Source organism: Thalassophryne amazonica, chromosome 18 (assembly GCF_902500255.1).
Source record: "Thalassophryne amazonica chromosome 18, fThaAma1.1, whole genome shotgun sequence".
Taxonomy (NCBI): Eukaryota; Metazoa; Chordata; class Actinopteri; order Batrachoidiformes; family Batrachoididae; genus Thalassophryne; species Thalassophryne amazonica.
In genome coordinates, this window is record NC_047120.1 from 42324509 (window position 1) to 42338814 (window position 14306).

The 14306-nt window shown below is 43.1% G+C and overlaps 1 protein-coding gene across 1 annotated transcript in view; it reads right to left on the bottom strand.

The window, feature by feature from the left end:
- The window catches only part of LOC117531447 (vesicle-fusing ATPase-like), a 63399-nt gene that overhangs the window by 1129 nt on the left and 47964 nt on the right, over positions 1-14306 (bottom strand). Inside the window, 8 exon segments of the mRNA XM_034194554.1 lie at positions 2581-2636; positions 7371-7484; positions 8094-8228; positions 9995-10074; positions 10640-10706; positions 11550-11683; positions 13509-13665; positions 13964-14059. Coding sequence (XP_034050445.1) covers positions 2581-2636; positions 7371-7484; positions 8094-8228; positions 9995-10074; positions 10640-10706; positions 11550-11683; positions 13509-13665; positions 13964-14059 — 839 coding nt within the window.

The window sequence follows — 14306 nt, forward strand, 5'->3', positions numbered from 1 at the left end:
AGCTATTAGCAAGGTAGAGATTAGCGTGTGTCATGACATATATTGTGTGCCTCTGCCTCTGGTTCTTCAAGGAGGGACCCACTAAATATTAGACGTCTTACTGACATGCAGATCATGTCTATATTGCGTTTGTAGGGTCCATAGAACATCCATAAAACATCTAATGTTTAGTGGGGAGTCAGTGCAGTGATCAAGTGAGGCGGGAAAGCCACGGTAAAATTTAATCCACTCTAGGAAAATGGCTTGAAAACAGGCTGACTGGATCATTCACTGCTGCGCTGCCGAGCCAAGCTGGTAAATCGCAAATTTCACCCAACCCATGATAGTAGTCCTAACATCGATATCAAGTGAGAAGAATGGGCAGAAACGCATTCTTTTCCTCCAGGATTTTAGTGGGAGCCAAATGGGTTGACTTTCAAGCTAGCAGTGTGCATGCATATCCCCAGACTCTAGAAAGCAGATGAGAGTCTAGAAGTTTCTTTGGACAGGACACCAGTCCATCACATGTTCCTTTCCCAACCAGTGCCTACTTACAGCTGGGTGGACTGGAACAAAACTCATTTTGTGTCCACATATTGGCAACCCAACTCCATATACACACACATATACATATACATATATATATATATATATATACACTCAACAAAAATATAAACGCAACACTTTTGGTTTTGCTCCCATTTTGTATGAGATGAACTCAAAGATCTAAAACTTTTTCCACATACACAATATCACCATTTCCCTCAAATATTGTTCACAAACCAGTCTAAATCTGTGATAGTGAGCACTTCTCCTTTGCTGAGATAATCCATCCCACCTCACAGGTGTGCCATATCAAGATGCTGATTAGACACCATGATTAGTGCACAGGTGTGCCTTAGACTGTCCACAATAAAAGGCCACTCTGAAAGGTGCAGTTTTATCACACAGCACAATGCCACAGATGTCGCAAGATTTGAGGGAGCGTGCAATTGGCATGCTGACAGCAGGAATGTCAACCAGAGCTGTTGCTCATGTATTGAATGTTCATTTCTCTACCATAAGCCGTCTCCAAAGGCGTTTCAGAGAATTTGGCAGTACATCCAACCAGCCTCACAACCGCAGACCATGTGTAACCACACCAGCCCAGGACCTCCACATCCAGCATGTTCACCTCCAAGATCGTCTGAGACCAGCCACTCGGACAGCTGCTGAAACAATCGGTTTGCATAACCAAAGAATTTCTGCACAAACTGTCAGAAACCGTCTCAGGGAAGCTCATCTGCATGCTTGTCGTCCTCATCGGGGTCTCGACCTGACTCCAGTTCGTCGTCGTAACCAACTTGAGTGGGCAAATGCTCACATTCGCTGGCGTTTGGCACGTTGGAGAGGTGTCCTCTTCACGGATGAATCCCGGTTCACACTGTCCAGGGCAGATGGCAGACAGCGTGTGTGGCGTCGTGTGGGTGAGCGGTTTTCTGATGTCAATGTTGTGGATCAAGTGGCCCATGGTGGCGGTGGGGTTGTGGTATGGGCAGGCGTCTGTTATGGACGAAGAACACAGGTGCATTTTATTGATGGCATTTTGAATGCACAGAGATACCGTGACGAGATCCTGAGGCCCACTGTTGTGCCATACATCCAAGAACATCACCTCATGTTGCAGCAGGATAATGCACGGCCCCATGTTGCAAGGATCTGTACACAATTCTTGGAAGCTGAAAATGTCCCAGTTCTTGCATGGCCGGCATACTCAGCGGACATGTCACCCATTGAGCATGTTTGGGATGCTCTGGACCGGCGTATACGACAGCGTGTACCAGTTCCTGCCAATATCCAGCAACTTCGCACAGCCATTGAAGAGGAGTGGACCAACATTCCACAGGCCACAATTGACAACCTGATCAACTCTATGTGAAGGAGATGTGTTGCACTGCATGAGGCAAATGGTGGTCACACCAGATACTGAATGGTATCCCCCCCCCCCCCCCAATAAAACAAAACTGCACCTTTCAGAGTGGCCTTTTATTGTGGGCAGTCTAAGGCACACCTGTGCACTAATCATGGTGTCTAATCAGCATCTTGATATGGCACACCTGTGAGGTGGGATGGATTATCTCAGCAAAGGAGAAGTGCTCACTATCACAGATTTAGACTGGTTTGTGAACAATATTTGAGGGAAATGGTGATATTGTGTATGTGGAAAAAGTTTTAGATCTTTGAGTTCATCCCATACAAAATGGGAGCAAAACCAAAAGTGTTGCGTTTATATTTTTGTTGAGTATATATATATATATATATATATATATATATATATATATATATATATATACACACACACTTACTTCATCTGTATTGTGATGGACTGCTGTTCAATCCAGAGGTAGTCGTACACTCTCATATCATGCAACAGTATCACCAGCACCAATGGGCCTCAGGGCCTCTGTAGGATTTCATACGCAATTCAAAGTCCTTCACTGCTAAATGATTTTTGCCATTGCAATTTGTTAATTCAGACTTTTTCACAGAGAGAAAACAGTGCGGTCAAAGAACAAAGGTCAGATATGTGCATGGTGTGAGAAACCAGAAGTGAATACTCACGCTCCTTCATCCTTCAGCAGACTCAGAAACTTGCTAACTCTATATTCAGGATCCATCTAGAAGACAAGACACTGTAGTTAAACTTCATAGTGCAAATACATCACTCAAGCAATTATGAATTTTGTTACCAGACTTTTCCTTAAAAAAATCAATAAATCACACGCTTTGAAACATCATAGCACTCTGAAATGGTGGCAGGTCCTGGAGTTCATGCTTACGTGTGCACAAACAGGTTTTTAAGAAAGGAGGGGAAGGGAAATTAATGGCAACCTACGCAATAACTTACAGGGTGTCTGGAATTGCCTGTAGCCACTGGAGTTAAGACATGAGAGCAGTCAAAGAGTCGTTGGAATGAAAAAGAAAAAACTAAAGACTGCATATGTGGAGCTCCACGGCTGTTTGCAGCATGTCTCGGCAAACATGGATTCATACCGCTTCGGGATGGGGGGGGGGGGGGGGGGGGTGCTGAACATGGCTGCATTAGTGCATACCACAGCAATTACATAGCATCCCGCCTCAACAAACAGAGTGTACACATCATCAACATACCACAGAAACAGTCAGCAGCAGAAATTAACACCAGCCTTCAGTCAGTATGAGGTCAATCTGCTGCCACCTGCTTTTTCAGGTGACCAAATCTTTTGCTTTCTAAGGCCAGTGGAGAGCAAAAACAGACTTTCCAGTGCTGCCTGCAGACAGAGCTCTTGTAAACAAAAGCATCACTGAATGTTATCAGGTCATGTTCAGGGTTAAACAACAGAAGCGGTCAAGTTCACTGTCACAGTGTTTCAGCCGTCAGGTTGCAGCCTTACAAATGTAATTTTTGCATGCCCGGTCAACAGAAATAACGAAAGAAAACAAATTCAGGAGCACAAAAACAAACAAGGACACAATTCCTGCAGAGAGCCCTAAATCTTTTTGTGGCTGATTTTCAAAAACCCAAATAATGGATGACGTCCAAACATCTCAACACACACACACGACTAATGTGGAGAAAAGAAACCAAAACTCTGCTGTGACTTGGTGGTCTATGTTTTAGTATTTCTTTTTTTCCCCCACAGATGGATGGGTTTAGCAAGCATGTGTGTTTGCCTGCTCCATCTGCTGGCCCCTGGGACGACTGAACTTCACTGATTTTGTTTTATGTACATCAAACCCTGGAAGTGTAAGACTGTTCACGTCCCGTTGATTCAAAGGATGTCAGTGTAACTTGGAAAGCAAAGCAGAATGTCATTTATGAACTATGAAAGAACTGGACCCTGCTGCTCAACAAATCATCAGGAAAACCACATTGTCTTTATTCCTGCTAATAGACAACACTTATTTTTGTGACAGAGGCACATTCGACGAGGCTACCAAGAACGCTGAGCAGATGTTCATAAAGATGAAGGCCAGGATGCTAAACCTCAGAGCTCTCTCCATTAAACAACATGCACTTATATTTACAGCCTTTAGCACCATGAGTGTAAATTGTACTGCACATCATGACTTTTGTCTGTTCTTAGCAGCTGTGGATGGATGTTAATAAAAAGTAGTACAAGACAGTTTTCAAGGGATCTGTCACAACCTACTGCTGTGTGTATACAATAAAACTCGACTAAACAGTCATCATATAAACCGGATATTCGCACTCATTGGAGAAAAGCAAAAGTTCCAATGTTTTGTATGGTTTTCCATGTAATACACACCATATATAGTGATGAAAATAAGTATTTGAACACCCTGCGATTTTGCAAGTTCTCCCACTTAGAAATCATGGAGGGGTCTGAAATTTTCATCTTAGGTGCATGTCCACTGTGAGAGACATAATCTAAAAAGAAATCACAATGTATGATTTTTTTAATAATTTATTTGTATGTTACTGCTGCAAATAAGTATTTGAACACCTGTGAAAATCAATGATAATATTTGGTACAGTAGCCTTTATTTGCAATTACAGAGGTTAGACATTTCCTGTAGTTTTTCACCAGGTTTTCACACACTGCAGCAGGGATTTTGGTCCACTCCTCCATACAGATCTTCTCTAGATCTTTCAGGTTTGGAGTTTCAGCTCCCTCCAAAGATTTTCTATTGAGTTCAGGTCTGGAGACTGGCCAGGCCACTCCAGGACCTTGAAATGCTTCTTATGGAGCCCCTCCTTAGTTGCCCTGGCTGTGTGTTTGGGGTCACTGTCATGCTGGAAGACCCAGCCATGACCCATCTTCAATGCTCTTACTGAGGGAAGGATGTTGTTTGCCAAAATCTCGCAATACATGACCTCATCCATCCTCCCTTCAATACGATGCAGTCGTCCTGTCCCCTTTGCAGAAGAGCACCCCCAGAGTATGATGTTTCCACCCCCATGCTTCACGGTTGGGATGGTTTTCTTGGGGTTGTTCTCATCCTCTAAACATGGTAAGTGGAATTGATTCCAAAAAGCTCTATTCTGGTCTCATCTGACCACATGACCTTCTCCCATGCCTCCTCTGGATCATCCAGATGGTCACTGGTGAACTTCAAACGGGCCTGGACATGTGCTGGCTTGAGCAGGGGGACCTTGCTGCCCTGCAGGATTTTAAACCATGACAGCATCATGTGTTACTAATGTAATCTTTGTGACTGTGGTCCCAGCTCTCTTCAGGTCATTGACCAGGTCCTCCTGTGTAGTTCTGAGCTTTCTCAGAATCATCCTTATCCCACAAAGTGAGATCTTGCATGGAATCCCAGACCGAGGGAGATTGACAGTCATCTTGTGTTTCTTCCACTTTCTAATAAATAATCATAACAGTTGTTGTCTTCTACCAAGCTGCTTGCCTGTTGTCCTGTAGTCCATTCCAGCCTTGTGCAGGTCTACAGTTTTGTCCCTGGTGTCCTTTGACAGCTCTGTGGTCTTGGCTATGGTGGACAGGTTGGAGTGTGATTCATTGAGAGTGTGAACAGGTGTCTTTTATACAGGTAAGAAGTTCAAACAGGTGCAATTAATACAGGTAAAGAGTGCAGAATAAGAGGGCTTCTTAAAGAAAAATTAACAGGTCTGTGTGAGCCAGAATTCTTGCTGATTGGTAGGTGTTTAAATACTTATTTGCAGCAGTAACATACAAATAAATTATATAAAAAAAATAAAAAATAAAAAAAAAATCATACATTGTGATTTTCAGATTTTTTTTTTTTTAGATTGTCTCTCACAGTGGACATGCACCTAAGATGAAAATTTCAGACCCCTTCATGATTTCTAAGTGGGAGAACTTGCAAAACCGCAAGGTGTTCAAATACTTATTTTCCTCACTGTATAATGGATTTTCGCTCACATCGGACAAAACGTCCTGTCCGATCACTAAACGAGGTAGGGTGTAATTTAAGGCCGGCGATTATTAACAAAATGCTACTTGTTGCCTGCACTGTAATATGGTGTTAAGTTTCACACATATCCCAGAGTGTGGCAAACCAAAGACAACCACCTTAGCTCACAGCCCTCTGCCCGGCTGCGAAGTCTCCCCAGAGCCTGACATGCACCTGCTAAAAGACGGAGACTGCAAGGGCTGTGATTTGTCACTTTTACATTTCAACTCCTTCCTCTCCCATCATATTTTAAAAGTATCTGCAGTACGCCTGCCGATTACATTTTGATCATGGATCAAATATGTTTAGCAGAAAAGTCCGCAAATATGACCAACTTTACAACAAGGAGTCAGAAAAAAGACACTCAAATGACCCACAATTCTTGAAGCCTCCAAACCATATTGTTGGTTTGGAGGCTGGTGATTGCATAAAGAAGTTGAGCTCACTGAGGGACAAATTAACCCAGAAAAATCCACTGTTCCTGCGGCAAATTGCATAAAGCCGCGACGGAGAACTTTAAAGGGTCATGCGCACATCTACGTCATTGCATTGCCAGCATTACAGAAGCATAAACCAGAGATTAGGATTTTAAAGTACCACTCTGCAGCAGACTTAGAAAAAACAGTTTTTGTCCATTTTATACATATAGCAGATTTTGTCCTTTTAATACATATAACGGATTTAGATTATGACGGACAAAATTCGCTAGGCCACCTGAATCCATTATTGTTGTTGTCCATTATGTGAGTTTTACTGTATATGACGTAAAAATCAGGTCTGCAATTCCAAGATGAGCCTATATTTTCCAGATGTACAGTACTGTGCAAAAGTTTAAGGCATCCCAGAGTTATAATAAAAGTAGCATTTGATGCCCCCCCCCCCCCCCCCCCTTACTGGCATGTCAACACTAAATCTGTTCCAACAAAAGTGAATATGTGAGCTATATTTTTTTTATTATATAATAATAATTTCTTTGTAAATGTACTGGTCAGGAGAATACCACACAAACATAGTTGCAAATGATCATGCAATATTAAAATGATTGTAAAACACAATTGCTCACACTTTAAATCAGGTTTTTTCTTAAAATAGTTTTTGAGGTTATGCAACTTGTACTCTGGTGCAACTTATATATCGAAAAATCACACATAAATAGAACTCAATTTTCATATCAATTATCATTAAAATTGAAAATCATCACACATTTCATTTATTTATGAATATTTATCAGGTTTCATTTGTAGTGTTTTTATGTGCCCAAGATATTTTTGCACATTACTGTATTTCCAAATGTTAAGCTATCACAAAAAACACAAACAACCAAAATCTGCCATATTTGGGTCAATATGAGAACACACTCACTCTCTCCATAAAACATCATCATGTTATTTTATAATCTGCTAGTCTATTATTTTAAATAACTAGACTTTTCCTCCTCTGCCGACATTTTTTGGGGTAATAATAAGTCTCACCTGTGCAGCCATTTCAATGATCATTAGCAGCTTTTTTATACCAATCCACAGGGTTTGGCCCTTCACAGCCTTAGCTATCCTGGCTCTCTCTTTCTCCTGGAAACTGCCCAGCAACTGTAGGAAGCAGAGAGAGAGAGAAAAACACAGAATAACTGGGAGAGAGAGCACAAATCTCAGCACGTGATTAATACTAGCAAACTCTTTCCTTAAAATTAAACGGTGTTCGGGGAAAAACAGCAATCTGCATGTTGGTTTTCAGATATTTTTACTAAATAGAAGCTTCTGTCTGGTCGATCTGCTATGGAGTCAGGTCCATATAGTAGTTCTGTTTGCTAAAAGCACTTCTTAAAAAGTAAGTGAGCATGCAGGAAGGGAACTGGTGAGGGGAGCCACCAAGACACCTAGGACTACTCTAAAGGTATTATAGGCTTCTGTGGGTGTCATTGCAGCAACTAGGCATTCTGCAACTTTTATAAGCTGCATCACCAGCTATCCTGGAGTCTCCCACGTGCTTGCTAGCAAACTGTATTTCACTTTTTTTTCCCAGAAAATTCTTCTCTGTGCCAGTCCACCAGGAAGCTGTATCACTGTTGATGCAAACATCAGTTTCTCCAATCATAGACACAGAACCCTACAGCGCTTTCAAGCATTGTTATGGATATCAAAATAATGTGCACGTTTGTGTTGGTGAAAAACGCACAGATGGGTGTGACTGTGTGTTACCTCCAGGGCTTCAACCAGCTGCTCCCCACTTGAAATGTTGGGAATGTGGATGGTGGTGCTGAAAGCATCGAGCATCTCCATTTCCTGAAGCACGTCTTTACGACTCGTGGTGCCGATGATCAGCAGCTTACGACCCTGAAACAAAAACAGACGTGAGAAAAGTTATCAATTATTTACAAAGGCCTCTTCTGCCACAGAACCATCGAATGAGCAGACAGAGGTGCAGTCATACACCAGCACGACAAGCGCGCGCGCGCACACACACACACATACACAAACTCTAATAATAAAGGAATATATGCCAATAATAAAAAGTACATTTCAACAATGTACAAAAATCCAAAAATAAAGAGCTGATAACAGAAAAAAAGGTGCGACTTAGACACCAGTGCAATTTGTATATGGATTTTTACTCTTCAAGAGGCATTTTTTTTAACAAGTGCAACTTATACGCCAGAAAATTCAGTAAGTGTCTTGTCCAAGGACACAGACAGGGAGCGTGACTCAAGTCTACATATTGGTAGCCGCGCTACTTACCCAATGAGCTACCCGCTCTCTTTTTGCTGGGCCAAAATTTTTACTTTGGCTTTTAACCAGTTTTCTCATACTCATACCACTTTGTCCTTGGCTGACCTTTAATCATTCCACCAAGTTTGGTCCAAATCAGATCAAAAACTAATTATTTTGTTCCCACATGGACGGACACACACAGAAGACCAAAAATGACACTCCTGCATGTGCTACAACTGCAAGCCAGTCTTTAAAAAAAGTTGGGGGGGTTAAAAATGCAGATTTTATTGGGAGAACAGGTGCGTAAAAATGACAAGAACATACAGCACCAGTCTATGTTCTGAGATGTGACCTGTATAACTTTCAGTTACAATGGATTTGGGAGCTACACTTGAATTAACAGGTTGCAAATTGCAGTTCGCTTTGAAACACTTCCCATCAAGGATGGTTTGCTTTCGGCCTTGCCACACTTTATTTCACATTTGGTCTCGTCACCTATCAACAGCACAATGAACGAGAAGGTAGGACGGTTACACAGAAGGACTGAACAAGTAGTTGTCATTACGAAACAAGTGAGGAGCTGGAATTCAAAGTACAACTGAGAACGACCCAATATGTGTTATGAATGTCAATGTGGGGCTTTACACTGGGTTCTATGTATGAAACCAAGTCACAGTGAACAACAGCACCAGTTTTAACCACTGGCACCGAAGGTAGAGAGCTGTAGCTTCACTAAGCTGAGACTTTGGAAAAATAGCAGCAGAAGACGAATAAAGCGAGGCAGAGGAGTGGTGAGCAGACAGGGGGATTATGGTGGCTGGCTGCCCCCCCATGGCGTGAGGGGGCTGTGACACTGCATGCAGATGAGATGCCACACAGGCGGCACTGCTGCCAGGTCCTGGCTCTCTCACAGAGTCCATTCTCCTCTGTATCCCCCTGGCCTCTGCCGGGCCCCAGGCACCCCGCTGGGCCCAAAGCTTTACAACCCCAGAGGAGCACTGCAGCCAGGCATTCAGCACCAGGCCCTGCGCCGCTTCTCATCAACGTGCAGCCATATAGCAGGCTATACCCTCATTCACAAACCCAACAACAGCAGCAGGCTAAAAGCAGGGTTTCTACACACACACACACACACACACACACACGCTACCAGCAAATCAACGATGAGAAATGGGTTTGCATCCCTGCCATTCACACGGAGCACAACAGACCAAACACTTGCTAACAACCTCACACTCACACATGCCAGTCACAGCTAAAGACCTGCAACAATTGTTGGGAAACGTTTGGGCTGGCATCTGTACGATCTGCTGCCCTCTTTCTGCTACCAAAGGACTAGCAGCATTCTAACGAGCTGTGACAGAAAGAGGAAAACAAGCTGTGTGGTTTACCTTTGGAGGGGGCTTCTTCAGTAGAACCAGTAACGCTTGGAGCACCAGGTTGGAGAAACGAGGGCCAATGGGGACGTAGTCTAAACATGAGGGGAAAAAATGGGAACGAGATTATGCACTGCTTTCTGCGTTCACTAAGCTTCCAATTTCACATAATGATGTATTAGATTTCACTCAAATAACTTAAGGTAGACAATTCCAAAATTCAACCCAGAACGGTTTGACAGAGTGAACATCATTTCATTGATTAAAACCACTTTGAGGAGATAAAGAAGTTCATTAATAAAACCTGTTGATCTGATCTATTAGAATCTAGTTAAGGTGTTAAATCAGGGGTGGGCAGCGAGGGCCGAGACACTGCAGGTTTTCCTTGCAACCAATCACCTCAGCAGGTGGGTTGCTGATAAGCTTCTCCCCTGAGCATAAACACCTGATCGTCAGTGAAATCACCTGCTGAGACACCTGATCATTAATGAAATCACCTGCTGAGGTGATTGGTAGCAAGGAAAACCTGCAGTGTTTTGGTCTGTCATGGCACATGACTGCCCACCCTTGTGTTAAATAAACTGTCATCCAACATCAGTGCAGCACAAAGAGCCTTGAATTTGCTTTGATGTTGTATTTGAAGTAAAACCTGGTTCTTACCCAACAACCGTTCGATGTCATCTACAACCACGCAGCTCAACTGGGACTTGTAGGCATCATCAAATATCTACAACAAAAAAAGAAAACTGTAAAGAAGCTAAAGTAAGCACATTGCATGCTACTTCGGACCGGTAGACTGCCAGTCTTGTTTGGGCGGATGGATGGGAAGAAGTGATTTGAACAGGTTAGAATTGGTCACTGATTCAATTTCTTGCCCCATGCTAATACAGAAGAAAATGGCTGAATTTGTACAAGTTAGTAAACAGTAGATATTTTGCTAGTGAATGTGAGTGTTTAAAAGTGGGTGTGATTGTTTGAAATTGCAGTTGTGGCATTGCTGCGTTGTGTCTTTTTGATCTAGGTTTTTTGTTGTTTGGGGGGGGTGCCACATAGAAACTGAAACAGAATTACCACAAACAGAAACTCTGAGACAAATATAGACCGGACAGCATTTCATTTAAGTTTGCACACAAACAGACAGCGTGATCACATAACATCAGCCTTCTTTAGTGACATAACAGTGTTGACTACGGAAGTGGAAAAATACATAAACACAATGTGCTAAATCCATTATTCTTATCACTACATATTATTATCTTCCCATGGCTGTGAAAAACATCTCATAGTTACTGAACAAGCTAAAGCTAACAGGCTAACCTTGGTTCAACTAGGTTAACCTTGGTTACTAAAGCATATTTTGGGGCACTAGGCAGTGCTTTTCTTTGTGGGCAACTGTGATGTAGTTATTAAAAATTATTTTTTCATCATTCTTTCATTTCACTCAACACAAATACTGGAGCACAGACTTCTTAGATGATCCGCTAGGACAACTGAATGCACAACAAGCCATATTATTACAGATTCTACTTCCTTAAATGAGTGCACCCATTATAATTTTTGTTTGCGTCACCTTTTTAATAGCTTGACATTTGGCAATCTCTGAGTGTCCGATCATCTTGTCAGGGGAGCAGATCTTGATAAAGGGGAACTGGGATTCTTCAGAGATCTTAGCTGCGAGTGCTGTCTTTCCACTGTTAGGTGGACCTGTGGAAGAAGAACGATCACAAATCAGTCATCGTACAGAAAATTATTCTCAACATTTCAACTGTAATCAGTCAGCCTTCACACAGGATGCAGCTTCCATTACTGGGCCTCTGTGTGGTTAGATTGTTAATCAGCTGACACTTGTTAACGGGGTCTTCTACAGTAAGACCCCATCACACACAGGCTGATCGAGGCCGAATGGCGTCAGAATGACACATCCACCCACATTTGGTAAGTACTGAGGTGCGGTCTGAAGACGGACGGACAGCAGTCTCTGAGCAGTCTACATAGTTGGTCCCATTCACTCGGCTGTCCCGAGTGTGTTGCACAGTTCAAAACACTGTGCAACACACTCGGGACATCTATCTGACGATGGTATATGTGCAGTTTGTGCTCCATCTGATCGCAATCTATATATTCTGACGGCGGTCATGATCATAGGTTGTTTGGACTCTGAGATGTATCATCATGGTAAAGCCTGCTGGCATGTTGTGTTTGTGCCACGTGTCCACCTCCACTGGACACCGGCCGGCAAGGGCAAAGGAAATGTTGATATGTAATAACATCTATGTGGCATGCATTCATCACGTGCAGTGGATGTGAACAGAATGCAATCAAACTAAAAGTACCGGGTGCCACTGCAGGTCAATGTGTTGCACAGCGCACGCTGCACGCAGATCTGAACAGGCTGTTATATCCATAACAGACCTTAGAGTGCAGATACATTTCCATTCCTTCCCATGCGTGACATAAACAATGTGAAATATTGTGCCCATCATATCTGTGACACCACGGGCAGGTGCGTCCCACCATTGTCTCATGCGCATTAATGCATCATTGCACACATCAGAGGCCCACAGCTGTATGGATCTCACCGCTGTAATATACATATTACTACTTAATCACCATCTCTGTAGGAGGTATGATGTGGAACTGTATCACCAGCCCAAGACAGCATTATTAAACATGAATCTCACCTCCGGCACAGAACCAGGAGTAGTTCACAGCGCAGGGCAGACAGGAGCCAGGTGTGGGTTGTGCTGCAAACATCCACGGCATAAATAAATCCCATGTGACATGTTGCGCACCGATAATCCAACTGGACATCGTGGAGTACAGAGTTGCGTTGTGCTTATGCTGGCAATAAAAATAAATTAAATTTCCCTGGAACAACTGTGCATGGGGAAGTTTGGCCCACTGCTAGCACAGTTTAGCAACAAAAAATGTCCAACAGCTGCCAGCAGCGCGCACATGCATAGCAGCTCATTCAGCCGTTATGAACACACCCACACACCCACACACACACAGAGTGATCATTTCATCATTTCAGCACATGTTCTACGTACAGACACGCACGTGAGGTCAGTGAGTGATGGGAAGGGGAAAACGAGCAAAGATGTGATTGCATGAGTGAGTGAGTGTCCACACCATGCCGGCTTGGACACATATGGCGTGAGTCCTGTCCATATGTTTGGCTGTACTCCGATGTCCAGTACAAGCAGAGCCTGTGCTCAGGGAGGCCACAGCGCTGCCTCCCACTCCGGTCCCATGTTTGCCATCCAGACATTTGAACATCGGGCAATCTTCAGCACCTTTTATGACCATCTGACAGCAGTCTGTATCATCTAACTGTTGTCTAAATACGCTTTGGATGTGATCATGCAGGTGTGGATGAGGTAGTGTGGACGGGATCCGCCAACAGTCTCCATGCCTCTTTCCCTCCGGACGCAGTCCGGATTATGGCCATTTTTACTGTGTTAGCCTGGTTCCTGCGCATTCTTACTATGTGTGATGGGGGTCTAAATGTGTGAATGCGTGTTCCTACCTTCCAGCAGCACAGAAACCAGTGGTGTACGGTCACTGTTCTTTGTCTGCTGCACCAGCAGTTCCCCGTCCTCCAGCACTGCTGACACTGGGTCGCCCCATCGGATTATGCCGTTCATTATGTAGCTGGCATAGTCCTCCTGGTTGGTACCAAATGCCTGAAGAGAAAAGAGAAATAAGAGAAGGAAAACAGTGACATAAGAAAAGTAGAAATGGGATACATGCCAATTTGTATCCATAAGCCTCATGAACGTGGTCAGGTGCTTACATGTAGAACTGAACATCACTCACAGACTTCATTCCCATGTGATGCTAACAAATTCTTTAAATTGTAGAACACCAAAGTCTATGAAGTACATAAAGTGTTGGCACTCCAAGCTGTCTTTTATAATGTACATATATTACATTTTTGTGTTGCAGGCAGTCTGGAAAGAAGAAAGTGATATAAGAACTTACAGGCTTAATGTCGTTGTTGAGTGACGCCAAGAAGTCATGTCTGCTGACCTGCATCTTCTCTGCCGTCTCTAGATCTACCTGCACTGTGTTACTGGCCTACAACACATACACAAAACACACACTATCGTAAGTTAAAACACACACGAACAACTCCTCTTTAGTGATGAAAGACCTGAATTACCAAACTGGTCAACCTCTACACAAGAAACTGACAAATATGATTTTTCAAAAAAAAAAAAAAAAAAAAAAGCTCAATAATCTCCCCCTTAAAGATGTCAGACTACAACTACTTTCCTTTGTGCACATCTTCATGTGGTGTGCTACCACTATGTGAAGTTTCACT